The sequence below is a fragment of the Lactuca serriola genome, chromosome 4 (genome assembly GCF_051521515.1).
Source record: "Lactuca serriola cultivar US96UC23 chromosome 4, Lser_US96UC23_V15, whole genome shotgun sequence".
In the NCBI taxonomy this organism is placed as follows: Eukaryota; Viridiplantae; Streptophyta; class Magnoliopsida; order Asterales; family Asteraceae; genus Lactuca; species Lactuca serriola.
The window spans coordinates 119,291,276-119,317,441 of NC_136411.1; the positions used below are offsets into that span (position 1 = coordinate 119,291,276).

General features: G+C 33.9%; 2 protein-coding genes and 1 pseudogene across 4 annotated transcripts; 1 reads left to right on the forward strand and 2 right to left on the reverse strand.

Annotated features, from left to right (window-relative positions):
• Positions 1 to 865: 865 nt before the first annotated feature.
• Positions 866 to 3,027, reverse strand: LOC145102419 (uncharacterized). Its single transcript, XM_079039808.1, has 4 exons — positions 2,797 to 3,027; positions 1,584 to 2,286; positions 1,231 to 1,425; positions 866 to 1,110 (listed from the first exon to the last, which is right to left on the reverse strand). The coding sequence occupies exons 2-4, from the start codon at positions 2,262 to 2,264 to the stop codon at positions 1,090 to 1,092; spliced, it is 897 nt and encodes a 298-aa protein (XP_078895934.1). The 5' UTR covers positions 2,265 to 2,286; positions 2,797 to 3,027; the 3' UTR covers positions 866 to 1,089.
• A 560-nt stretch (positions 3,028 to 3,587) lies between these two features.
• LOC145102420 (uncharacterized) lies at positions 3,588 to 4,927 on the reverse strand (annotated as a pseudogene). The gene is made up of 3 exons (XR_013706150.1): positions 4,260 to 4,927; positions 3,978 to 4,154; positions 3,588 to 3,885 (listed from the first exon to the last, which is right to left on the reverse strand). The product of XR_013706150.1 is annotated as an uncharacterized LOC145102420 (transcript).
• Positions 4,928 to 15,244: 10,317 nt separating this feature from the next.
• On the forward strand, positions 15,245 to 18,504 carry LOC145102421 (Sept9 (DUF616)). 2 transcript variants are annotated; one of them, XM_079039810.1, is made up of 8 exons: positions 15,245 to 15,509; positions 15,609 to 15,757; positions 16,366 to 16,545; positions 16,670 to 16,738; positions 16,816 to 17,015; positions 17,094 to 17,509; positions 17,760 to 17,944; positions 18,044 to 18,504. In XM_079039810.1, the coding sequence occupies exons 2-8, from the start codon at positions 15,676 to 15,678 to the stop codon at positions 18,415 to 18,417; spliced, it is 1,506 nt and encodes a 501-aa protein (XP_078895936.1). In that variant the 5' UTR covers positions 15,245 to 15,509; positions 15,609 to 15,675; the 3' UTR covers positions 18,418 to 18,504. The 2 variants fall into 2 exon arrangements, with proteins under 2 accessions (XP_078895936.1, XP_078895937.1); XM_079039811.1 differs by lacking the exon at positions 15,245 to 15,509 and having other exon boundaries at positions 15,613 to 15,757; positions 16,361 to 16,545.
• The last annotated feature ends 7,662 nt before the right edge of the window (positions 18,505 to 26,166 follow it).

Below are 26,166 nucleotides of genomic sequence, written 5' to 3' on the forward strand. Positions count from 1 at the left end.
AGTTTTGGTAATAGGAATGTTAGATAAAATTTTAATTGGGTTAGGTTAGTTGTAGATTATAAATAAATAAAAATGGAGTTTTGGCACAAGAACTTATAGTTTTATGTGTATGTTTTCATAAATATTTAATTATTTGTGGAATTTCTTAATTATCACCTAAGAATATTTCTTAATTTGTCAATTTTTTCCATTTTTAAAGATTCATATTTACATCAAAGGTACTATAGTAGTTTTTGCAAAGGACAAAAAAGAAATGATAGGAGTATTATTTAATTTAAATGTGTAAGTGTCTTATTGATTTAAAAACAACAATTTTGTAAATTACTTATCAGGTGTATGGTCGTTTTAGAAATTCACTCGTAAAAGACAAATGAATTCCTCTTTTTAAGGTTACTGGCTTTTAAATTAGGGATGTTATTTCGGTTTAATCGACTTTTGGATTCTTTAGTTCAGATTTTTAACATTTTTAAAGTAACCGTATCAACTATCAAGTAATCATATTGAATAAAATTTGGCATAATCAATTTCAGATTATCTGATTTCGAGTTATTTGGCACACTTACTCTTATGTTACATTAAGACATCATATGAATTAAAAGATAGCTAGTAGCTACACTGATTTTGATATTAAATCTCTTATTTTATCATATATTATTATTTTAAGAATCATTATTTATAGGAAAGAAACCAATATAAAAATAATATGCAATTTCATAATTATTTCAATTGCTCTTCTATAAAGTAATGATGATTGTTAAAAGAAAAGGTTGTGTCTAAACTCTAAATTCCCTTCTCTAGGTCTCTTGTTTGTGCAAAAGACAAAAATGCCCTTCTCTTCCTCATCAATAAAAAAGTTTTAGTTGAGTTGGCTCATGAAGTCATGTCTCATTTAACTAAAGAAAAGCAAATAAATGTCACACACCATAGACAATAACAATACTCTCTTGAGTTAATTTTTGGACTCAAATTTGCACAAGATTTTTCTAATAACTCAAATTTTCTAATGCATGTTACCTATCTTTCTGTTATAACATAACCAATGTACATAAGTAGCAATTTTGGAATTTAAATTTTCAATATTCTGCAAACTCATTTCTGTCTCTCAGCAGCCTGCAAAAAAAAAAAAGTACATAAGTTATTCTGTCCACATGTTAAGTTGTTCTTTCTACATTAACTCAAAAAGGAACAACAAGAACTAAAGAGATTGAAGTGAAAGTCAAATAGTCAAACCTTTTGAAGTTTTTGCAAAACAGAATCTTCAAACGCCTGATATCTAGCTCCAACAAGGTCTTCATTTACATGTTGACCATGTGAAGACTTCACAGGCTCTCGAAATGTTGGAAAAGCATTAGCTACAGCAGGTTGAAGAGGTATAACCAATAAAGGATTTGAAAGATCTCCACACACAGTTCCAGTTGCTGCCACCTGTCAAAACACACACACACACACACACTGTTAAAATTCATGTTCATGTTACCCTTTTTCCATTAAGTTCTGTGTGGATAAAGTAATTTAAAAAATCTATTTTTTCTTGCAGATAAAGCAAAAAAAAATTATGGAAAAAAAAAGAAAGTAAAACTTACAGCTGCTTCTTTGGAAGCCATGACAACAAGAGCCGAACCCTTTTTCTTGGAACTTCTAATAACCACATCCTTAACCTCACCAAATGTTTCAAATAACCCCCTCAATCTTTCCGCACTATACTCCAAACCACCCTTCTCCCATGACACCTTAAGCATCTTCTCTTTATCCATATTCGTATCCACCCCACTAGTTTTTCTTTCATCTTCTTTTTCTTTCTTCCTAGAAGATTCTTCGGTTTCAGTAAAACCTGTTTTATTGTTTCCATGCATTGCACGAATCCTACTAATTTCTTCTCTAAGTTTTCTTGCAATACTTTCTTCTTCATTTCTAGCTTTTGAAGTTGGATCTTGATGATAAAAAGCATTCTTCTCTCTTTCTTCAAGATCTGACATCATTCTTCTACGTTTGGAGTCGTGTTGTGATTGGCGTTGAATTTTTTGTTGTTTTACTCGAAGAAGATCATCGAAAAGTTTTCGGGCTTTTTCATCTTTAAGGATTTGGTATGATGTTTGTAGTTTTTGGAAATTGGAAGGGGCGTTTGGGTCATCTGGTCTTTTGTCAGGGTGTAATTCTAAAGCTTTTAATCGGTATGCTTTTGTTATTTCTTTTTCTGAGAGCTTCGATCCTTCTTCACCAGATGGTAATCCAAGAATGGTGTAATGGTCAATGTCAACATCCATATCTTCTTCTTCTTCTTTCTACCTATTGGAAAGTGTAAACAAACAAGAGAGTTAGGTGTTTTTTTCTAGTTTAAATTCATATCATAAGAAGCTGGAAACCCATGAAAGAACTCAAGGTTCCAACATATCTGGCGAGAAGAAAACAGGATACATGATTATGGATTTATGGGTCCCATTTATGGTTTTTGAGGAGAAAAGATATTGAACCCAATTCATGAAAGTTATGAACAAGAATCTTGATAATTGCTCTAGTTCATAGTTCAACATGGAGTCATGATAGCTTAATTGTGATTTACAAATACGATGATAATAGAGCATGTTGTTTGATCCATTGTGCAGTACTAACTATTAAGCCAATACTAAAATCGAAAATCTGAAAACTTAACAACTAGAATAACGAGCCTATGTGCAAACTAAAAGATCTTCAGTCTTTACTAAACTATAAACCCTAAACGGTTTTTATCACTTTAGGTGTTAAACGAGTCTATATGCTATGTGCTAACGATGAAAAAGGGTGCAAAGAGAGTATTACCTTAAAACACTGAAACAGTTTTACAATCGCCTGACGCTGACGAACGGAGATGGTCCGCCGCCGTAGAACGGAGCCAGTAGAGTGATAGGGATCGCTGATTCGCCGGAGTGGGAGTCGTGGAGAAGTCGTGGCTGTAAAGAATTAGGGTTGAGATGCAATCTAAAATTAGGAAATTTTGGCTCTAAGAATTGGGAATTTTCAATTCTTGTGGGGTGGCGTAGTCGGCAAACGGAGAGGAGGATGTGATGGTGTATAATTACACAAATAGTCCCTGAATTATTTTCTTTTCTCCTCTTTTGCACTAAAAGAAAAGTTTTTGAGTGAATTACAAAAATAGTCCCTGAACTGCTTTTCAATAGTTGGGTGAGCATGGCTGTTTGGGATAAACAGTTACAATTGAATTGTTTAATTGCTTTTGTGGATCATATGGCATATGGTGATATGGGTATCGTTTTATTTATATATTGTATTTATTCTTCTTAGTTCTTACGCAATTAAACAAATGTTAATTTTTAAAGATGGATTTCAAATAGTATTTTTATTCTTTGATTGTGAAGTAATAAATATAAATCATTAGTGACTAGTTTTATACATGCCGGGTATAATATTGCAAAAGAAACAAGTTAATTTATTTTATTCACGTCTAACAACATACTTTTTGTGACCAGTACCCTATAGAAACATGAAGAAATATTAATAAAATAATAGATACTTTCGAACTCGATTCCTATCCATAATATATCAAAAAAAATTGAATTGCAATAACAATAAAAACATTTTTGGAACTCGTCTAAACAAAAACAACATATACATATTGTATTTAAAATTCATTTAAACAAAATGTAGAATATAAACATGTTGCATTTTAAATACATTTAAACAAAACGAACAATAAAACTAGTATTTACCAATTTCTTTCTAGTTACTTTTTTTCCCTCCAAAAACTAATTGGAAAACCTTACCTAAAACAAATACAAAAAACCAACATATTACACACCATTATCTCAAACATTATACCAAATATTAAAACTAACCCAAAAAAAACAAATTATAACTTTTCATAATGGTTACCCTTGTATTGTCAGCAGCCTGCAAAAAAAAATTAAAAAAAACAAATTATTCTGTCAAAAAGAAACATCAAGAATTAAAGAGACATTGAAGTGAAAGTCAAATAGTCAAACCTTTTGAAGTTTTTGCAAAACAGAATCTTCAAATGCCTCACCAACAACCTCTTCTTCATTTACATGTTGTTGACCATCAGAAGACTTCATAGGCTCACAATTAGCTACTGCTGCTTGAAGTCGTATAACCAATAAAGGATTTGAAACATTTCCACACACACTTCCATTTGCTGCCACCTGTCCAAAACACACACACACACACACTTAAAACTCATGTTCATGAGGACACTTGATATAACATGACTTAAGTACCCTTTTTTCTTTTCTTTGAGAAAAACTTACAGCTGCTTCTTTGGAAGCCATGACAACAAGAGCCGAACCCTTTTTCTTGAAGCTTCTAATAACCACATCTTCAACCTCACCAAATGTTTCAAATACACCCCTCAATCTTTCCTCACTATACTCCAAACCACCCTTCTCTCACGACACCTTAAGCATCTTCTCCTTATCCATATCCATATCAATATCAATCACCCTTTCTATCCTTCTAGAAGATTCTCCGGTTTCAGTAAAACTCATTTATTTTTCCCATGCTTTTCACGAATCCTACTAATTTCTTCTCTAAGTTTTCTCATAATACTTTCTTCTTCATCTCTAGCTTTTGCAGTTGAATTTTGATGATAAAAAGCATTCTTCTCTCTTTCTTCAAGATCCGACATCATTCTTCTACGTTTGGAGTCTTGTTGTGATTGGAGTTGAATTTTTTGTTGTTTTAATCGAAGAAGATCATCGAAAAGTTTTCGGGCTTTTTCATCTTTAAGGATTTCGTAAGATGTTTGTAGTTTTTGGAAATTTGAAGGGGCGTTTGGGTCATTGGGTCTTTTGTCAGGGTGTAATTCTAAAGCTTTTAATTGGTATGCTTTTGTTATTTCTTTTTCCTTCTTCACCAGATGATAATCCAAGAATAGTGTAGTGGTCAATGTCAACATTCATATCTTCTTCTTCTTCTTTCTACCTGAAACAAGAGAGTTAAGTGTTTTTTTTTTAGTTTAAATTCATATCTCATAAGAAGCTGGAAAACCATGAAAGAACTTAATTTTAAGAACTAAAAGTAAAATCAAAGAAAGCTTCAACGAAAGGCTCATACCAAATATCTATCTATTTAAACCTAATCAACATTCACATTATCAGAACTCTCTAATAACAAAAAATCCGAAAACAAATTGCTTGTTGAACAACTCAAACAATATAAGTTTCAAAATCTGTGATGAAGATGAGAGGCACTAAACAAATTCTGTACAGGGGAAGAACAGTATGACACTTAACATGGTAATTTTTAAGTTTTTCTAATATAAAGGTCATTAAGTCAAAAAGAATCACCACCTAAGTGTTGTATGAACAAAGACGTTCCTCTTTTTTTTGGAATGAATGATACGTCTGAATGACAGTAAATGGACGCATTCTTTTTCTGTACATGAATATGTAATGTGGCCTTTTAAATAGTTGTAACTAACTAGCCTTAGAACAAGGGCTTTAGGTCTGGTTTCCTATCACATTATCCTCTATCTAATTCCAAGATCCAACCAAAGATTGCAGGGTTAAGAGTTCCTAAAGATTGCAGTTATTTGTAAAATCAATAGAAAGAACAATAAAGAAGGGGGCTTTTAGGTAAAGATTAATTAGATGAAAAAAATAGAGGTCTGAATGAAAGGAATTGACCGTTGATTACAAAATCTATAAACCCCCGAACTATACAAAGCCCTAATCCTCAAATTACAAATACAAAAGTAAAAGCAAATGCTAGCAGTCTAGCACATAAAGAAACCCGAGAAATATCAGATGAAATTTGAAATTAGGAAAATTTGGCTCAAGAATTTGATTTTGGAGATAAAACTTACCGGTGGCGTACTCGTCAATGAAGATTTTTGAAGAAAAATCCGAAAAAGGTGGAGTAGCAGAGACCGACAAGTTGTGGACGAGGGAACCTGGAAAAGATACTTGTAGGGTGCCGGCGGCGTAGCGGCAAGTCGGCACGGAGAGGAGGAGGATTTGGTGGTACCGATTAGGATTCTGCGAGGGCCGAGGGTAACTGCTTTCTCCACTTTTCAGGAAGTTAGTTAAATTATTTTGGGAGAATGTTGCACAATCAAGTTTTGTTATTATCTCACATTGATCATTCATATTTATTTATTATTTATTTTTTGCACAACAGACGATTAAAGTTACACTGTCAAATAACTCATCCCGTTAAAAACTAACTGAAAACAAGTTAACCTGTTTAGTTGATACTCGCAACAATTATAGGCTAGGTCATTTCCACATAGCCACGTGAGAGGACCATTTTTCTCGATAAAGTAAAAATCGTCGGAGGTACTTTTCCTGTGTGGATCGGAGGCATTGGTTTAATATCCTTTGGAGAAGATGACTGTTTTCTCTCAAAGCCTAGTTCGCGAGTTTAACAAAAGAAAAGAAAAGAAAAAAAGTCATGAGAGAAATGAAAGGAAAACAAAATTTTCTTTTGTGTTCCCGAGTTGGAAAGAAGTGGAAGAAAAATTAATCATTTTGTTCTTTCTTTCCAAATCTCTCTAGATCAAAAGAAAAGTTAATACGGAAAGTGATCATTCCATTTCCCTCCCGTCATTCCTTTAATGAAACTCGGGAACACACATTTCTTTTATTCTCTTCTCATTTCCATAAATTTCCTTTCTTTTATCTCGTTAAGTTGAACTCGGGAACAGGTTAAGGTGGAATTGGGCTTAAGATTTCTTATGTAGATGCACCTCCGTCAGCTGCAACAGAAGAAAAGCGGCTCTGACTACTCCATCCACCGATGCAACGACATCTGCAACGCCATCGACGCCACCTCCTTCTATGGAGAATGTCATTGTAGCTCAGTGGCCTAAACCAAAATGAGTGGAAAAGGATTATGATGCACTAGTTTGCCTTCGATCTCGTTGATCGGATGTCATTTCTCTACGTTAGGGTTGTGAAAGCAAAACGAGTGGAAAAGGATTTCGTGACTCAACGATGTACTATGCGAAGCTAGCGATCAAAACCCACAGTATCAACATCAAAGTACAAGGAACAAGCAAAAAGAGTGGTGATGATGGTTCAGTGATTAGCCCTATGTTTCTTCCCTTTTGTCTTTGTGCTTTTTTGTTGCTCCTATATGTAGGTCTCTGTGATTAGCTCTCCCTTTCCTCCTTCTTTACTCAAGTTAAAGTTTAAAGAGAGAGAACAAGCAGCAGGTAGAGTAAACAAAAATATAAGATGGTTGCAGGTGGCGTTGGCTTGATGAAGGTGGGTTTGTGATGATGATGAAGGGTTGGTAATGTTGTAAAGACGATCAATAAAGGTTGCTCTTATATGTGTTTGTGTGTGTTGTGTTCTGATGCATTTGGGAAATAATAGAATCATTGTCTACATGAATCAATCGAACGGAAATTTCAGTTAGGGATGGAATTGGTACGGTACCAATTCATTTTTCTCTAAACTGTGTACTGTACCAACTATAATTGGTATAAAAAAATTGTTACCGGTACTGTACCAGGTACACTTGGTACCAATATATTTGGCTACTAATAAGTTTGATTGGTACAAATTGGTAATGGTATATTAGTATATACCAACTTCTTTTAATCTTCTACTATATGATTTAAAAATAAGCAAAGACATATGGTAATTTTGATGTTTAGTATAGAAAGTAGTTATGTAGTTCGTTTATTTTACAAAAGAATTCTATTGAAGTAACGCTAAAGGAATGTTCTAATTTGGTGCTTTAATGTGGTAATAAATGTTGACTAATGAGATCAAATGACTTGTATAATGTTCTTAAATATGTAAACACTAAACACAATTAACAGTTGAAATATACGATTTCGTTTATATATATATATATATATATATATATATATATATATATATATATATATATATATATAATAAATGAATTGGTTGGTACGGTATTACCATGATATTCATACTTTTGTACCATTATCGTACCAACATTGCTCAATTGGTACAGTACTACCAACCGAACATATTGGCTACCAAATATATTGGCTATCAACTTTCTTGGTTCAGTTGGTAACATGTTGGTTGGTTTTTCGTGGTATAATTTTGTCAGTCCTAATGAAAGTAGGTCCAAACCCGGACATGTTGACCCAGATCCGGAAACCTAGAAACCAGAATTGACGGATTATAAGAACCGAGAAAACCAGACTGGTATACCAGAACCGGTTCCGATTCGATTTTGGGCATCGGACTGGGTAAAGTGGGTATGGAGCCGGTTGGAATCGAAAATTGATAATTGGAATCGGATTTGTGTATTAGACCCGAAAATAGCGGGGAACCCGGAAATGGAACCGGAAACCGGAATTTTGGAGAATCAAATTGAGGTCAGTAACATGTGCCATCCAGTAGAGCTTCTATTGTGTAATTTGAGGCTCTAATTTAGTAAAGCTTTTATTGTTTAATTTGAGGCTCTAATTTAGTAATTTCAAGTCGAGTTTTTTCAACCTATGCCTATGGTCAAAGTTTGGTGTATATTTTCAGATCGAACTTATATATGGTTATGACATATGATAGATTTATTAATATTTTATATGATCTCTTTGGATCAAACTTGCTTTATCAAATGTAGTTTTTGATGGATACACCAGTTTGTAGTCTTATGTAACAAATGACAAATCTTTAATAAAGAACTTGGAAGGCATAAAAACTCAAAAAACTAAAAATATTAGTTAAAACGAAAACGATTATGTGATTGAAGGGGTCGAAACTTAAATACGATCTATATAAATAAAAAAACACCCGGATAATTACCCGGTTCCGACCCATTACTCAGTTTCGGTTCTTCTTTAGCATTTCCGGTTCTTTTACCCGGTTTATCCGGACCCGTTAGAACCATACCCGAAACCCGGATAAGGCAAAATTTTAAACCCAAGACCCAGATCGGATAAGCATATTTTGGTTCAACCGGTTCCGGTCCGGTTTTTCGGCTTTAATTCACATCCCTAATTTCAATACCCTAACCAGTTTACTAAAATTGTGAATGGTAATTTGTGAAGCTATTATCGAGGATCTATAGGATTAGGGTCGAAAAAAGATACAAGCTTCTGGTGACTATGGGCGTGTTTGGCAAAAATAGTTGTTAGCTGGAAGCGGGTAGCGGTTAGCTGGTAGCGTGTAGCAGGTAGCTGGTAACGGGAAGCTGTAGCTTTTATTTGTTATATGAATGTTTAGAAAAAGTAACTGGAAGCTTTTGAAATATATAAAATTACATAAAATGACAATTGATTAAAAATAAATAAATATATAAATATATTTTTAAGGGTAACTATGGAAATTGATTTCAAAAGATCAGGAACGTTTTGTTAAACGCTACATGAAGTAGCTTTTAGAATCTGAGCGTTTTGTTAAAACTAAAAGATAAACGCTCATACTGCCAAACGAAACTTTTTGTTTAAACTAGAGCGTTTTATCAAAAGCTAAAAGCTAGAAGCTCCCAAACACTTCCAAAAGCTCTGTGCCAAACACGCCTTATGTGTAAATGGCATGACTTATTTTTTTGCCATGTCATTATGCCAACTAACCTATTTGTTTCCATGTCATTATGCCAACTAAACTGGACATCTTTCTCAATGTTCTACTTAGCGATGAAAACTTAAGGAATTCAAGCATGGCTGATGAAATCAGAGCACAAGTTTATCATGCTAATGAATGACAAAGTGATGAAGAAGGTGAACAAGAGGCGGTGAAGAATAAGTACAAAACTCATGATCCAAACACACCATGGGACAAGATGGAGCCTAAGGTAGGTGACATGTTTGAGTCTCCTGCACAACTTAAGTTTTGTATTCAAAATTATGAGGTGTCAAATGGATATCCGATATACTTTGAAAAATGTGATAGAACAAGATTAGTTGCCAGATGTGGGAAGAGGACATAGATGAATGATTGTCCTTTTAGACTGTATACTGGATGGATGTACAATGAAAAATCATTTCAAGTTAGAAGTTTGGTTGGAGAGCATCGTTGCAGTAGGAAGTTCAAATTTGGAAGTCATGTTTACCCTTAATGGATAAGTAGGCATTACATTACTGAAATTGAAAACACACCTAAGATGAAACTTAGTGAGATGATTGTTGATATCAAACAAAGGTTGAGATGTGTAGTATCTATTGGGCAATTCCGTGGGGAAAAAATAGGCCATTGAGTTGATTGAAGGAAAAATAACTGAACATTATGCTAGGGTATGGGATTATGCTGATGAATTATTAAGGTCCACCCCAAGTTCTACATGCAAAGTTAGTGCCACAATCAATCCATATGGGAAGAACTACTTCCACAAATTTTACATATGTTTCAAAGATCTAAGTGATGGATGGAAATTTGGGTGTAGAAGAGTAATTGGGTTGGATGGATGCTTTCTGAAAGGACATGTGAAGGGTGAGTTGTTAACTGTCATTGGTAGAGATGCCAATAACCAGATATACCCTATAACATGGGTTGTTGTTGATGTTGAAAACAAGCCTAAATGGACTTGATTTATTGAGCTTCTTGGAGATAGTCTAGACCTTCATGATGATAGAGGATTGGTGGTGATATATGACCAACATAAGGTTTGTTTTCAATACTCCATTTTATATAAATGTTAACACAATTTAGAAGGATGCATATTAAGTTGAATGTTCTAGTATTGTAAGGATTGGTTGAAGCTGTAAAAGATATACTTCCAAATGTTGAGCATATGCAATGTGTCAGACATGTTTATGCCAATTTCAAGAAAGCATACACAGGGTTGGAGTTCAAGAAATTGTTTTGGTCTGCATCAATGAGTTGTGTTGAAAGTGACTTTACGAGGCACATGGAAACCATTAAGAAGTTGAGCCCATCTGCACATGAGTACTTGATGTCAAAACAACTACAAACATAGTGTAGAGCTTTTTTTTTAATAGGGGCTATGCTTGTGAAGCAGCTGAGAATGGAATCTCTGAGTGTTTCAACTCAATCATTGTTGATGCTAGAAAAAAACCCCTTATCACAATGCTTGAGGAGACTAGTATATAGATAATGGACATGTTTTCCCACATGACAGAGGAAAGTGTTAAATGGAAATCAAATGTATGTAGGTTATGGTGAGTTGTTCGTAGTCAAGGACATGTTTTTGAAACTAGAAGAGGATGTGACATCTATATGGTGGATTTGGACAACAGGGCTTGCAATTGCAGATTATGGGATTTGTCTGGGATCCCATTTGTACATGAAAATGCAGCCATCAACTTCATCAATCAAACACCAAATGTATATATTGATGGGTACTTTTCAAATGATTTTTTTTTCAGTCTTACTCATCTAATATCAAACTAGTGAATAGGAGTAATCTTTGGAGCCAAACTGGGTTCATTAAGCCATTTCCTCCTTTGGCTAAGAGAATGCTAGGTAGGCCTACTATCAAAAGGAAGAGGCATGCTAGTGAACAAGAGGGGAGGTTTTCATCAACAAGGGTGTTTGTACCAAGTACAGTAAGATGTGGGAAGTGCTTAGAGTATGGGCATAATAAAAAAGGTTGTAAGAATGAGAAAAAGCCAGTAGTTCCCTTGCCACCAGAGAAGAGAAGCATGCCAAGGAAAGATCCATCGTTAGCTAAACATGATGAAGCATTAAGGGCTTCTCAATCCATTCAACCTTCAAAGAAGAAAAGCAAGTCAAAGAAAGAAGCATCAAATTCCATGGTTTTAAAAGCATAAAGGTCCAAAGAAGCGGCTACTACAACTTAGAAATAAGATGTTTATGCAATTAAAAAAGAAGATGTTGGTGAGGGTATTAACACCGAAGGGGTTAATAATGGTATTCAAAGTGGGGAAGGTGATCGTGTTCTTGAGACTGAAGAGAGAGTTAATGAGGGTATTCAGTCTGGAGATAGAGTGCTTGTCGATATTCAAATTGAGGATCATGGTGATTGTACTGGTACTGAAGAAGGAGTAAATGATGTTATTGTTGAAGATGGTCGTATTGCTGAAGAAGTTGAATTGGTTGATGTTAGAAAAGAAGATGTTTTGCTTCCAAGGGTTGGTTTAGAACTACACAAAGTACTTGATGAGGTTGAGCAGGGGTTGGACGAAATATTAGGGGAGGGTAGTTTTCAACAACAATCACACACCTATGATGCCACTCAATCTGATAATGGGGGTAATGACGAAGATGTAACTAAGGTTAAGTTTAATGATGGAAAAGATAATGGTGTCCTTGTAGATAGGGTAAAGTTGGATGCTGGACAGATTGCAATGATGTTGGAAGCAGGATATAACATGGAAGAAGTTGAAGGTATGGGAGGGGTACAACTAGATATGGATGACATGTCACCAATGAGCTGGTAAGAAATTACTTTTTGTAACAGTTTTTCAAACTTTAATACCATTACACCATTCAAACTTCAATACTATCACACATTCAGTACATCTACCAATGGAATAAAGTACACTACAAACCTGTTATCATTTCATCTAACTTACATCCAGGGCCGGTCTGTTGTTTTTTACTACCCGGGGAGAGATTATAATTTTGTGCCCTTATATATAAAAAATTATCAAAATATAGTAAACCTTATAGTCAAACAAACTATACAAACAAAAATCTACAAAAATCACCTTACACGATGTTTTCGTGCATTTTTTTAAAGCGAAAACATCTCTAATTTTACAATAATCAATATTTTGTAAAAAATCACTTTCAATACTTAAAATTACTAATACATTCAATTTTTCTTATCTTTATTGAGTCATGATACTTTGGAGATACGATTTCAAGAGCTTCAATTTTGAAAAACTTTTTTTTCACAGAAGCAACTTTAATCAGCACCGTCAATAATCCCCTTTTAACAAATCAGATATATAAGAAATTAATCATATTTTTGAAACAAACCTAAATAAACACAAATATCAAATAAACTCACCCAAATCTGATTTATCAAACAACAAAACCCAAATCTGAATTATGAAGATAGCAAAATAAAAAATATAGCACTTGCTTCACATCACATAAACAATACCACAAAAGATTAGAAAGGATGGTTATACAGAAAATATCGAACACAAACATCAACGAATTTAAACTCACCAGAATCTTAAAATCTAATTTCTAAAACAACATACACAAATGTGATTGCTAAAACAGTAAAGAAATCAGATACCAATCTGATTGCTGAGCTCAAACATGGAGAAAATTATAGAGAAATAACCCAAATCTAATTTCAAAAACAATAAAGAAATCAGATACAAAAAATACAAATCCAAATTTCAATAAATGAGAAGTCCGATACATAATAAATTAATCAGATTAAAAAAATAAATTCAAATAAGTCTTTACTCTTTGAGACTTGCACTCTTTTCCTGTAATCTAATAGAGATGAATTCAGATATATAAGAGAGTAATCATATTTCTGAACAAACCTAAATAAACATAGATTTCGAATGAACAATGAACTCACCATACCTACATATGATTTCTGATTCTCTGAAACAACCAACAAGAAATGAATCACACCCAAATCAGTGAACCACTAAATCAGAACTTCATAATCGGCTATGATGTGTTTGATTAGACAAAATCAGACCTTAAAATCGGACCCAATTAGAGAAATTGCTGCTAATATCGGGACTAAGTGTTGACTGATACTAAGAAATTGAGATTTGAAAGATAGAGAAAGCAGATCGATTGGAGAAATCAAAGCTACATAAAATCGATTTATGACTCGTCAACTGGAAGTGAAAAATAGAGAAAGCAGTTCTTACTTTTGATTTATGGGAGACTTATTCCAGGTAGGCATTGATTTTCCCATAGAACGAGGCCAACGACAACGAGTTTCTAAGCACCAGGCGTCGTTTTGTTTCTCTATGCGTATGATGGATGATTATTCGGCGCATCTACTTTCTTTTCTCCTCCATAAACTGATCAGAGATAACAAGATATCGGTTAATTTTGAGCCATTAATATATGATAGGTAGACTATATTTTGATGCCCTTAAAAATATGTTGCCATGGGCCTAAGCCCAAGTCGCCCATGTATTGGGCCGACCCTGCTTACATCTTAATAACCACTACAACAAGACATACCAAAATACTCACTAGCAGCCCTACAATCAATTTGAGCAACATCACATATTCGGTATCTTTATGTTCGAGGTTTAACTGCTTCTTAAAAGCCCTAAATTCTTCTTCTTCTTCTTCTTCTTCATCATCATCATCAACCCATTTGAAATGACCACAAACACCATCTTCATACTACAAAAAGAAGTAAAAAATTACATAAAGAAGGGACGATAATAGAGAGAGCATAATTAGGGCAAACATCACCACAATTACCTGGTAATTAGGGCAATCACTTTCTTCATGGGTTTTCTGGAGTACGTGAAACATAAATAAGCCAAACATCACCACAACTACATCAGATTATCTCCTTTATTTTTCCTTCTTGATGTGCTGCTCCAGCTTGAATTTGATTTCGAAGTTGTCATTAAAACGTTGGTGTGGAAATTTGATTTTGTTTTGGTGATGATCTTCTTCAAATACCCGGGTGTGGACGTTTGGTAAATAGGGTTAAGCAACAGGGGTGGAAAAGTCTGCTACAGTGGAGGGGTAACCGGTAAACCCTCTTGCAACCAACTATTTGGAATAAATATAAAAAATGAGACAACTATGCGATATTAACGAACCAAAAACCCGCCAAAGGGTAAAATCGACTTTTTCTTGTAAAATTAAGGCTTTTTATAACATTATCCCTAAATAATAATACATACTTGAAGGAAATGAGTTCATAAAAAAATACTACATTACAACCATGTTGATCTACATGTTCCAGAAAGATCTTCGTATTATGGACTAGTTTTTAATTGATAATATATTCAAAATAACTTATTGTAAAGAAAATTTACCCAAACCATTGTCAATTTCTTCATCATTCGAAGCCATATTCTTCAAAAAACCATGAATCCAAAATGTCTGAAATAATCGAATGCAACCAATATTTACTTCGAAATGCCCATGTTCCAAAAAAATTGTCTGAAATTCTATGTATTTGGAGGACCCCGATACCTAAGCGGATTAATTGGGCGGAGGTCCAAAATACCCGATTCCGGATCATTTGGTCATTTTACATAAAATTAACAATATTATTTTCTTTAAATTAACATTAACATCACATAATAGTTAGGTTAATCAAAAGTAAAACATAACGATATAACTAAGTAAACTTAAAATATATAAACTCAAAATTAAAATAAATTAAACAACCAAAGAATATATATAAAAGGTTCATAAAAAGGAGATCTGATTTGTGAATTTTTTTGGACTGGTTTCACACAGAAATCACGCAGGGCTGGCCGGAAAATCACACAGGCATATCGGAGGGGCTAGCCAGCAAATCACGCACAAGGAAAGGCTACTGTCGGTGGCTTCCATTAACACTACTATCAATTCCGACACTTTCTTCCTCAGATTCTAACAACTTCCGCATTTCATATTCAAATCCATATCCGTAAACTCTTCGAACATTTGATAATACACCGGGCATCCAAATTTCGGAGGAGTAAGGTAATATTACTGAAGCCACTACTGTATTCATGTTTTTTTTGCAGCTTAATTTAACTTACCTGTTTAAATATCTAATGTTTTGCCCTTGAAACTCTGTAGATCTTGTCTCGAATGAAATTTCAGATCGTTTGATTCCGTTGCTGTTGAATGTTGTAGAGCTCTAATCATGGACAACGACGGTCACCCTTCCGTATCTTTACGGGCAAGCCGTAGGCCTGACCGTTTAAACAATAACTTTGAGATTAAAGGTAATCTGTAAAAACTGATTGACATGAATTCTCTTTTGTGTTATCTGATTAGTCATTATGATTTCCCTTACAAATTTTAGTACTCATTGTCCTTCTGAAGTTAACTGAGCTAGAAACCGAAGTGGGCATGTATACTTGCTTACCACAAACACTTGTTGAAGCACCTGTTTTCATAATTTAATGAAGTTACACCAATCTCTCTTTGGTACATATTGGAATTCAATATCAAATGTGAAGTTTCTCACTAAAGGACTAACAAAAAGAGCAATTCGATTGAACTTTTGTGGTGAATTTAGCCTTTTTAGTTAACAGAAAGCTGATGTTGGAACTTGATTTCAGTAAAAGATAAAGGCTTTAAGAGTAGCTTCTTAATTTGATGCTTATTCCATATAACTTTAAGAGCATGCATACACACCTACAGAAGATGAGTCATGAGTGTGATTAGTCCTTTGGTGTTACTATGCAATGCATTGTGGAATGAGATCATTATGACATTAACATGATTGAGATTGTGATTCTATTGCAATATCTCTTCTTCTAAACCCTACACACATTGAAAGGACATTGATATGAACAATGATGGTGTTTTGAACTTTTGATTAGTGCAGATGGAGGTGATGGTTTCTTTGATTCAGACAAATCATCCTCAGATTACTCAATCAAAATCATCTGGAAAAGGGGATTTGTTCGTTTGCTTTTAGTAGGTGGCATTCTATGGATGCTGCTCATTCTATCTGTACTATTATTTCATATATGGACTTGTCAATCTTCTCTAGTTTTCCTTTCAGGTACTTGAAATGTATGCAATGCTATTCTTTTCTTGATTTTCCTTTCATATTTCATATATGGAAATTGTCAATCTTCAGCCCAGTTTCTATCATAATAAGAAACTTCTTTTTTACTACTCTGCAGCAATCTGCAACAAAGACAGCACAGTTTTTCAAATGCTACACACAATGGGGCTAGTAACACCACCACATCGTATATTATACTCATTTGAAACTATTTATTTTCACTTTTTCAGAGAGAGTTTAATGTAGTTTTGTAATATGTCTTAGGTTGTTCTATTCCCCTAGCCAATGATCCAGAAAAAGTAGTTATCCCAGAGAAAAAATCACCTTCAAAATTTGTTCAAAGTTTATCCTACTTTGAGGAAGATGATATAAACACAAATGGATCAGAATCTTCTCCACTATTTGGAGGCCATCAAAGCTGGAAACAAAGAGAGGAAAGCTTTAAGCTGAAATCAACCATGAAGGTAAATGAACGTTATATTATTGAGGTATTTTTCTTGTTAATCTTAAGGAGGGGTAATTTGGTCTTTTTCCCATGTTAGGTACATTGTGGGTTTATACAAAATGGTGGTGCAGAAATGTCTCATAAAGACAAACAATACGTTAAAAAATGTAAATTTGTGGTTGCATCTGGAATCTTTGATGGATATGATACACCTCATCAACCATCAAACATAAGCCCAAGATCCAAGAAGCTTTTTTGCTTTTTAATGGTGGTGGATGAAGTGTCTCTGAAATTCATAAAGCAAAATGTTAGTGTTAAAGAAGATAACGATGGAGGAGAATGGGTGGGAATTTGGCGTATTATTTTGCTTAAAAATCCACCTTATGATGAGCCTAGAAGAAATGGAAAAGTTCCTAAGATATTAACTCATAGACTCTTTCCACAAGCTTTATATAGCATTTGGATTGATGGAAAAATGGAGCTCATTGTTGACCCTTTGCTCATGTTGGAAAGGTGAGTTTTGCAAATCGAAATTAATGCAAAATCGGTCCCTATAGTATCCCAAAAAGTACATTTCGAGTCCTTTTTGTTTTAGATGGTAGTTTACTCGAGTGACCGTTTATAAAAGTTTCAATTTTGGACTGACCGTGCGAATGAAAAACAAAATGGACTCAAACTGTACTTTTTGGGATACCACAGGGACCAATTTTGTAATTTACTCGTAATTTTAATAAACCGAAATTGTTTTTTTTTTTTATAAAAGATATTTATGGCGTGGGAAGCATACATTTGCAATAGCTCAACACAAGCATCATAGAAATATATACGAAGAGGCGGATTCCAATAAGAGAAGGAAACGATATGCTCGGCCTCTTATTGATCACCAAATGAAAATATATCGTTATGAAGGATTGGACCCGTGGACCCCACTAAAACAAACCAAAAGTGGTAATTATTTTTTTGAGAAAAAAAAAAAACAAAAAGTACAATTATACAAATAAATAAAAGTACATTGCTATTAATGATTTTTTTTTGGTTGTGAAATAGATGTGCCAGAAGGGGCTATAATCATCCGCGAACACACCCCACTAAACAACTTATTTAATTGCTTGTGGTTCAATGAGGTGAATCTATTTACACCAAGAGATCAATTAAGCTTCGGGTTTGTTGTCTACAGACTAAAAAACAATTTCAAGTTCTTTATGTTTCCTAATTGTGAGTATAACTCCATTTTTATCCTGCACCCTCACACACGTGAACATTCCTCAAAAATCGAGTGGGTGAAGTCGTTAAATGAGTTTAAAGGAAACAATAGTGGTTTGAAAGAAAGCCGAGGTGGGTTAGGGTTGTGGTCAACTTACCCTGCTGACCTTACCTCGGTTGTACTTCCACGGGTAGAAAGAACATCGAAAGCTGGATGATTTTTAATGTAATTGGTTTTAGGATTGAATGCAAAAAATAGCGACATGGTTTTATGAAATGTTTATTATATCCTCATTTTTGTGAAATGTTTTGTGTAGCATCTCATATAATTTTTTGTTTTTAAGCTCATGGTGTATGTTTAAAAAGAAATAGTACTTGGCAAGAATATTTAATTTAATGAGTAAATATATTACAATATGGGAAATTAAAAATGTAATTATGATCGGGTATTTTTTTTTTTTTTTTTTTTTTTTTTTTTTTTTTTTTTTGTTTTAACTTCCATTACCATTCCTATGTTTGAACCATAAGAACGTGGTTGCTTTTATGATATCTGCCATCTTCGTTGCCGATACTTTGTTGTTGTTGAGTAATAGGTCATTCTTTGATTTCCATATGCTCCAAAAGACACCATAACAAATACCCAATATCCTCTTCCTCTTTATCGGACAATTGCCCCAATTTGAAGCATACTCTAATACCTCCTACACTATTTGAAAGCTTGCCATTTGAGTATTGCACCACTTAAATATCCACCATGTAACTGTTTTTGCAAATTGGCATTGTACAAGCACGTGATCACTTGTTTCTACATATGATGCATATGATTCACATTGACAACAATATTGGAAACCACAAGTATTTTGGAAAGTTCCACATCTAATGGAATTCTTCCCATTTTAGCCCTCCAATTAAAGCTATTGACTTTAATTGACACTTGCTTGATCCAAAGGAACTTACCATTATCCACTATGTTATGTTTTGTAACCATAGCATCTTTTTTAAAAAAAAACATAGCAAAGTAGAAGTATGTATGATAAATGAGTTTAAAATTTTGTTGAAAGACAGTGATCTTAGAAACTTTCGAAATTAATACTTTGGAAATGAGTAGAGTTATACGAAAAGTTTTTTATGCAAATGTGAAAAGAAAAATGCATCTTTATATTTTATATTATATGAAATGACCTAATCTAAGAAAAAGCATCATTTTTCAAAACATAAAAAAAGTTAGTTATTTTAATTTAAACCTTTATTCATAATGGTTATTTTTGTTAATATCTTAATTGTACAAAGCTTAAAACCCAAATAAACATTTAGTTTATATTAAAGGTTTAAAAAATAACATTTTATGGATAAACACAGATTACTCTTAAAAAAAATTCTTATTTTTTTTAATGGCGAGACGGCAAACATCAGTCGACGAGGCTAGTAGGCTCTAATCCGGTAACCATTTAATTAACATGATAAATATATACTATGAACTCATGTTTAATATATATATATATATATATATATATATATATATATATATATATATATATATATATATATATATATATATATATATATATATATATATATATATATATATATATATATATATATATATGGGAAAAATGAATATACCCTTAAGCATATATAAGCTTAGGTACCCAAACTCACCATACTACATCGTTTTCTATCATATATAAACATTTTAACTATCCAATATTCTTATAATTCAACTTCTAAGTTGAATTACTTCAAAGATTTTTATAAATTTCATATTTATCTTCCTCTTACATAATTGTCATTTTCAATAATAATATATATAGCCTAGTAAGTGTTCGACAAAAAGATGTGATGTAAGAGGAAGATAATAGTGAAAATTTAAAAATATTGAATATAAATCAAGTTAATGATTGAAGTTTAACAATATTATAATGAATATATCAAACAAAACGACGTATTATTATGAGTTTGGGTACCTAAGCTTATATACCCTTAAGGGTATATTCACTTTGCCCTATATATATATATATATATATATATATATATATATATATATATATATATATATAATTAACATGATAAATATATACTATGAACTCATGTTAATTATATATAATTGACTCTTTGGCAAGCATCATCTTCTTTAAATGTGTTGTCGATATTGTGAAATTAGGGTTTATCAAACAATGGAGATAATGTTGAATTTTTAGGGTTTACTGTTCTCGATTAAGTCGATAGTGGAACGAGCTTGTGGTGTGTGTGACCGAATATTTCGTTCGTATGTTTGTTTGTAGGTGGAAATGGCAGCTGAGAAGTGTAAATACTTTAAGTGGATCGATGATGAGCTGACACCTCATTACAAGAATGCCTTTAACAATCTCAAGTATGAGTTGCAACTAATGAAAGACACCAGTTATGCTGCAAGACTAGAGAGAATGGTAGCTTTGCTAGAGAACCTGAATGATGAAGCCACTGCTGCTAAAGAAATTGTTGATGGTGAGTTAGCCATGGTTGTTGAAGAAAACAGACAATTGAGGGGTAAGTTGAAGTTTATGAGGATGAAGTTCAGGATTGCTATGATGTTTCGTGTGCTTCTTGCTGTTGTGTTGATGATGTAGAAAGCAAATATGGTGGGATAGAGATGCTTGGGGCTAAGAGATTGGGGGTCCTTTTTGTAAACTTGGGGTTGGGGATATGGGTTAGGGATATGAAGATCTTTTGTGGTTTTTGATGGGTAGGATATAGGTTAGTATTTGCATGGATGTAAATGCCCTTGTCTGGTAAATGCCCCTTTAGTTTAAGCTACTTTTGTATGCCCCATGTACTTTTGTATCTAATGGAAACAAGCATCTTTTCGTTACTATACTTTTGTTCCACTGAATGGTCTTATTAAGTGCAACTGAATACTGATAAAAGGCATTAGTTATTGTGGACCAAAACAATTGAGAAGGGAACATCACATAGGATCCACATCCGGATTGAAAGTGACTGAGTTTTGGGAGGAGTGTACATTTGTGGACCAACATAAGAATTTAATACTGATAAAATAGTACCATCACATGTGATAGTAGAACAATAAGTCATCAAGACAAATTACATAGTTTCAAAAGACACAAATGTTGCATCCATGTGAAGTTAACAAAAGGTTCAAAAGACACAAATGTTCCCCATGCAGCAACAACACAAACTAGTACATAACATAAAGGTTCAAAACACGACACATGTCTAAAGAGACAAATCCTAATCTATATCCACTGCATTTGTTGTTGAGCTGCCTTCACCATTTTTCCCATACATTGCTTTTGCAAGTTTGGTTTTCAAAATTCTCTCAGAAGGATTTCTTCTTCTAAAAGAAACCCCCACCCCTTGTTTTAACCTATAAATAAGAAAAATACCATATTACCCTTCCATTCAAAATACTTAAAACAATATTAGGGGTATACTTGGAAAGTTTCAAAATACCTTTTTCTTTCGAATACATTGCACTCACCACCTTCACCACCATACACACCACCTTCACCACCATGCATACCTTCGACACCACCATGTACACCTCCTACACCACCATTCATTGATCCATGCTCACCTCCTGCACCACTATTCACTGATCCTTGCACACCTACTGCACCACCATTCACTAACCCTTCACCTACAGATTCCTGTAGAAGATAACATGTAAATATTAAGATTTACAAGTTTCCTTTGCTCAAATGACAACATCATTTCAATATACCTGTGTAGTCTTGGTTATCTTTGCTCTTTTCACTCTGAGCTTAACTAGCTTATTTGTTGTGGGGCAAGTCACCTTGTTGTGGCCAGGCATATGACAAGCACTGCACGCAATGGGTTTACCCTTATTTGATACCTTATGCTGCCCAATTTTCTCTGTCATATCTCTCTTCCTTTTTGTTGCAGGTCTTCCAGGCATCCTTCTTCTTCTTTAGAGAGGTAAGGGTGGGGTGAATGATGTCTCTGGCCACATGTTACTACCATTCATAGGCAAGATATTATTCAAGTATGTTTTATTGTAGTTTGATCTATAGAAAATAGGATCCACATAGGTGTCCACATCCCTATTTAGAAATAAGATTGTAGCAACTATATGGGCACACCCATACCCATTTAGTTGTCATAATCTACAATAACATGTCCTGGTGTCAAGATCTATATCACAAGCTTGACCTTTATTTCTTGTCTCAAACTTGTTTAGTCCACTTGGGAGCACTTTCCAGTACCTAACTTTAATCTTTAAACCATTCAGTAACTGCCTTATTGCATGAATTACATCCGTTGTCCATTTCTTATGTTTCAAGTTAAAAACTCTCTCCATGATATATAACCTCAAATCCTCCAACATAGTGATTATTGGTTTCCTCCTGGCCTCCATAATTACTACATTAAAGCTCTCAGAAAGACCATTCTCCACTGCAACACATGCCCTCCCTACCTCAAAAAATGCTATTGACCAAGTCTTTGGTTCCTTTTCCATCAAGTAGTTATGGGCTTCCAGACTTAATCTTTCAATTTTTTCATGAATATATTGAAAGATTGTGGTGTTGTTGCATTGCAAGCCTTCCAAAAAAGGTTCTCAAAAATAGCCCTTGCAAACCTCTTCTAAAATTTTGCAACAATATGCCTTGCACATTGTTGATGTTCAACACAAGGAAGCACATCCTTACCTGCCTCCATAAGACCCTTATGTTGGTAAGACATTAAGGTGAACCCAATGCCTATACCTAGTTCAAGATCATCTCTCAGCAACTCCAAAAACCACATCCAGTTTTCCTTATTCTCAACACACACTATTGCCCATGCAACTGGAAATATGTGGTTGTTAGCATCTCTACCCACAACACATAATAACTCCCCATTGCATACACCCTTAAGAAAACATCCATCTATCCCTAACACCTTTCTACAACCTTCTAACCAACCAACTCTCACATTAGCAAAACATACATAGAACTTACTGAAGAAATTCAAACCATCAGACATGCATTGGACACCCATTTTGACTGTTGAACCTAGATTGCTTCTTCTAATTTCCTCTCCATAAGACCATAATTTTACATAATGCTCAGTAAGGGTCCCCTCAACAAGATTCATGGCATGTGCCTTTTCTCTTCTGCACTGAATTAAACTAAATTGTATTCCACACTTCCTGATGACCTCCAATCTCAGTTGTCTAATTGTTAACTTTTGTCTATGCAAAATTTCCTTAGTATAATGTTCTCCTATCCAAGAGTATTTGACAATTGATCCTATTATGTAGTTTCTAGCACAATTATGCTCAATCTTCAATGACTTGATTTGAAATGACACCTCCTGCCTCATCCATGTAGCCCATAACCTGAATGGGTAAGCTCCTTTGCAACACACCACCAACAACCTTTTACTGTTATTCTTCTTGAATCATAGTTGGTATCCATTTGCCACAAAATAGTTACATAACATATTTTTCAGTTGCTTTGGAATTTTAAATTTCATCCCAAGAACATGTACTTGCCTCTTCCATTGTAAATCATGGTTAAAAATGGAATGGATCTCAAAATCTTCTTCTTCAACTTCATTGTCACCAGTATCACCTTCTGGAGGACATAAATTACAAAGAAACTCATCCCCATTCGTCTTGTTCAAAGGTATTTTGTCAATGTCAATTACTTCATCTTCAAGACCTACATTGGGATGTGTTTCATCAGGGGCAGTGTTTCCTTCATTTCTAGGTACACCATGATCTTCAATGCCACTTTCATTATCTTCACTAACAACCAGATTCATGTCATCATCCCACGATTCCTCCAACCCATTCCCATTATGATCAACATAAAATGAAATTTCCCCGTATTCATACCAGATATCTATAAACTGGGCAAAATCCAAATCATCTACAATGGGACGAATCCCTCTAGATACAGGGATGTTAAGTAAGCAGTAGTAGACGTTTTGAAAGTCTTCCCCAATAGCTCTATCAAGAAAAGAAAAAAAGTCCCTTACATTCATACTTGCACAATCAACATCAATGAATAGGAAGTGATTCCCACCAACATATCCAGAAGGATGTCGAACAAATACACTATTGTAGTGTAGATGAACTCTCAGATATACAGCTTCGTTATCGTTCTCAGCCATGCAATAGTGAAACAATCTTCAAAGAGTAGAATACCCTCGATAGCAGCAGTGTAATCTCAATAGTGGCTAAGATGGTTAAAAACCCTAGTTCAAATCTTCATTCCTCTTCTTATAAGACGTACAACTAAGGAAAATGAATTAATTTTTTTTCTGTCAATTATTTATTCTTGTGTTTCATTTTGCATGATTTACTTCCTGAGTAATTTGATTATTCGAAGCTCCACAATCGCTCATACTTTAGGAAGTAAGTAGTGAATGAAGAATGTCATGAATTGGATTATAGATTGTCTAAGTAGTTTAGACATAGCAATTATGTTGCTACAACATTCACGAGTACTTAGAAAATGGAGATTTGAGCATTGGATAAACTCGTGCTTATAGAACTACTTTATGGATTCTGTCACGAGTAATTTTGAGACGAAAATGTCTTATATTCTTAAAATGGAGATATATGAGCTATGATTGGTATTGAAAAACACATCAGTAACTTGGTGTTATAAAATGTAGTGTTATGTATGATTTGCTGAGTAAAGGATACAAGCATATGAGTAAAAGTTTATTGTTCCTTTTTTCCCGACGGGAAAGCGATATATTTTGGCCCTTCAGTGATTTGGTGTTGGCTTATAGTGTTGGGCCCAACTGAGACTAAATTGATGTGTTCAATTAGAAGTCTTAAGACGTCATCGCAAATCAGGAATTCGGGAAACAAAATTTTGGGCAATGAGATTCATTCTAATCCACGTCTCGTGTTTATACGATATAATGTAGAAAAAAAATGAATATTTGATCACTTTTCATAGGAATGACGTCTGATCAAATCAGAGGCTGGAGTTGCTTTTAGAAGCACCCTTTGCATATAATTTAGAAGCTATACTGGCAATTGTAGTTATAGACTTATCCAAGTGGGAGACTATTGGATTAAGTCTCTAAGCCGATAACTAAATTGGTATATACTTGAATTATTAACAAAGTCCTTTCGGGTTGCCCTTAGACCTAGTAATTGAATAGGATGACTTCCAGAGAGAGAGAGAGAGAGACTGATTTTTTGATTTATTATATAATTAATAAATATCAATAAATGATTTGTTAATATATATGAGAATAATATATTAATTGAAAATAGTATTATTTAATTAAAAATTCATCAGAAAACAATTATGATGGGTTTTAGGTAAAACAAATAAACTAGAAAACAATTCCTAAGTTCACATGCAACCTACTTTGGATCTATGTTTTAACTATTGAACATACAACTTTGAATTGCAAAACAAGAACCCTAGAGGAGAGAGAGGCTATTTTCGAAATCTATAAACTAGGGTTTAGTAATCACATACCTTTCAATTGTTATAGTAAACAATTGATAATTTCCTTGATCTTGATCTTGATCTTCTTGGAAGCTTAGCACCACAAGTGTAATGCCTCTAATGGAATCACACCCAAACTAGCAAGAAGGAAAGTAAAGGAGAGAGAGGAGAGGGAGTATGCAAAATTTCGGCCCTTAGGGTTTCTTCAAAAGAAAAGAGTGACTAAAACATGAACCAGGAGGCTCCTTATATAGCTGAGGGATCTAGGGTTTAGGGGAAACCCTAGTTATCCTTTGCTTAGGGCCTAAGCAAAACCAAGGGCCTTATCCAAGGGGGTTCTAGAGCCTTCCACTCAACTATTAGATAATTGCAAACTAGTCCCTGCACCTTATAATCAATTCTTTTAACCCCAAAATTAATTCTAATTAATTTCTGGCTAACAATTAATTAAACAAAATGATTTCTTATTAATATATTAATCTTTTAACATATTAATAAATTCATTTATATTAATTTATTAATCTTATAATAAATTAATATCTCTCC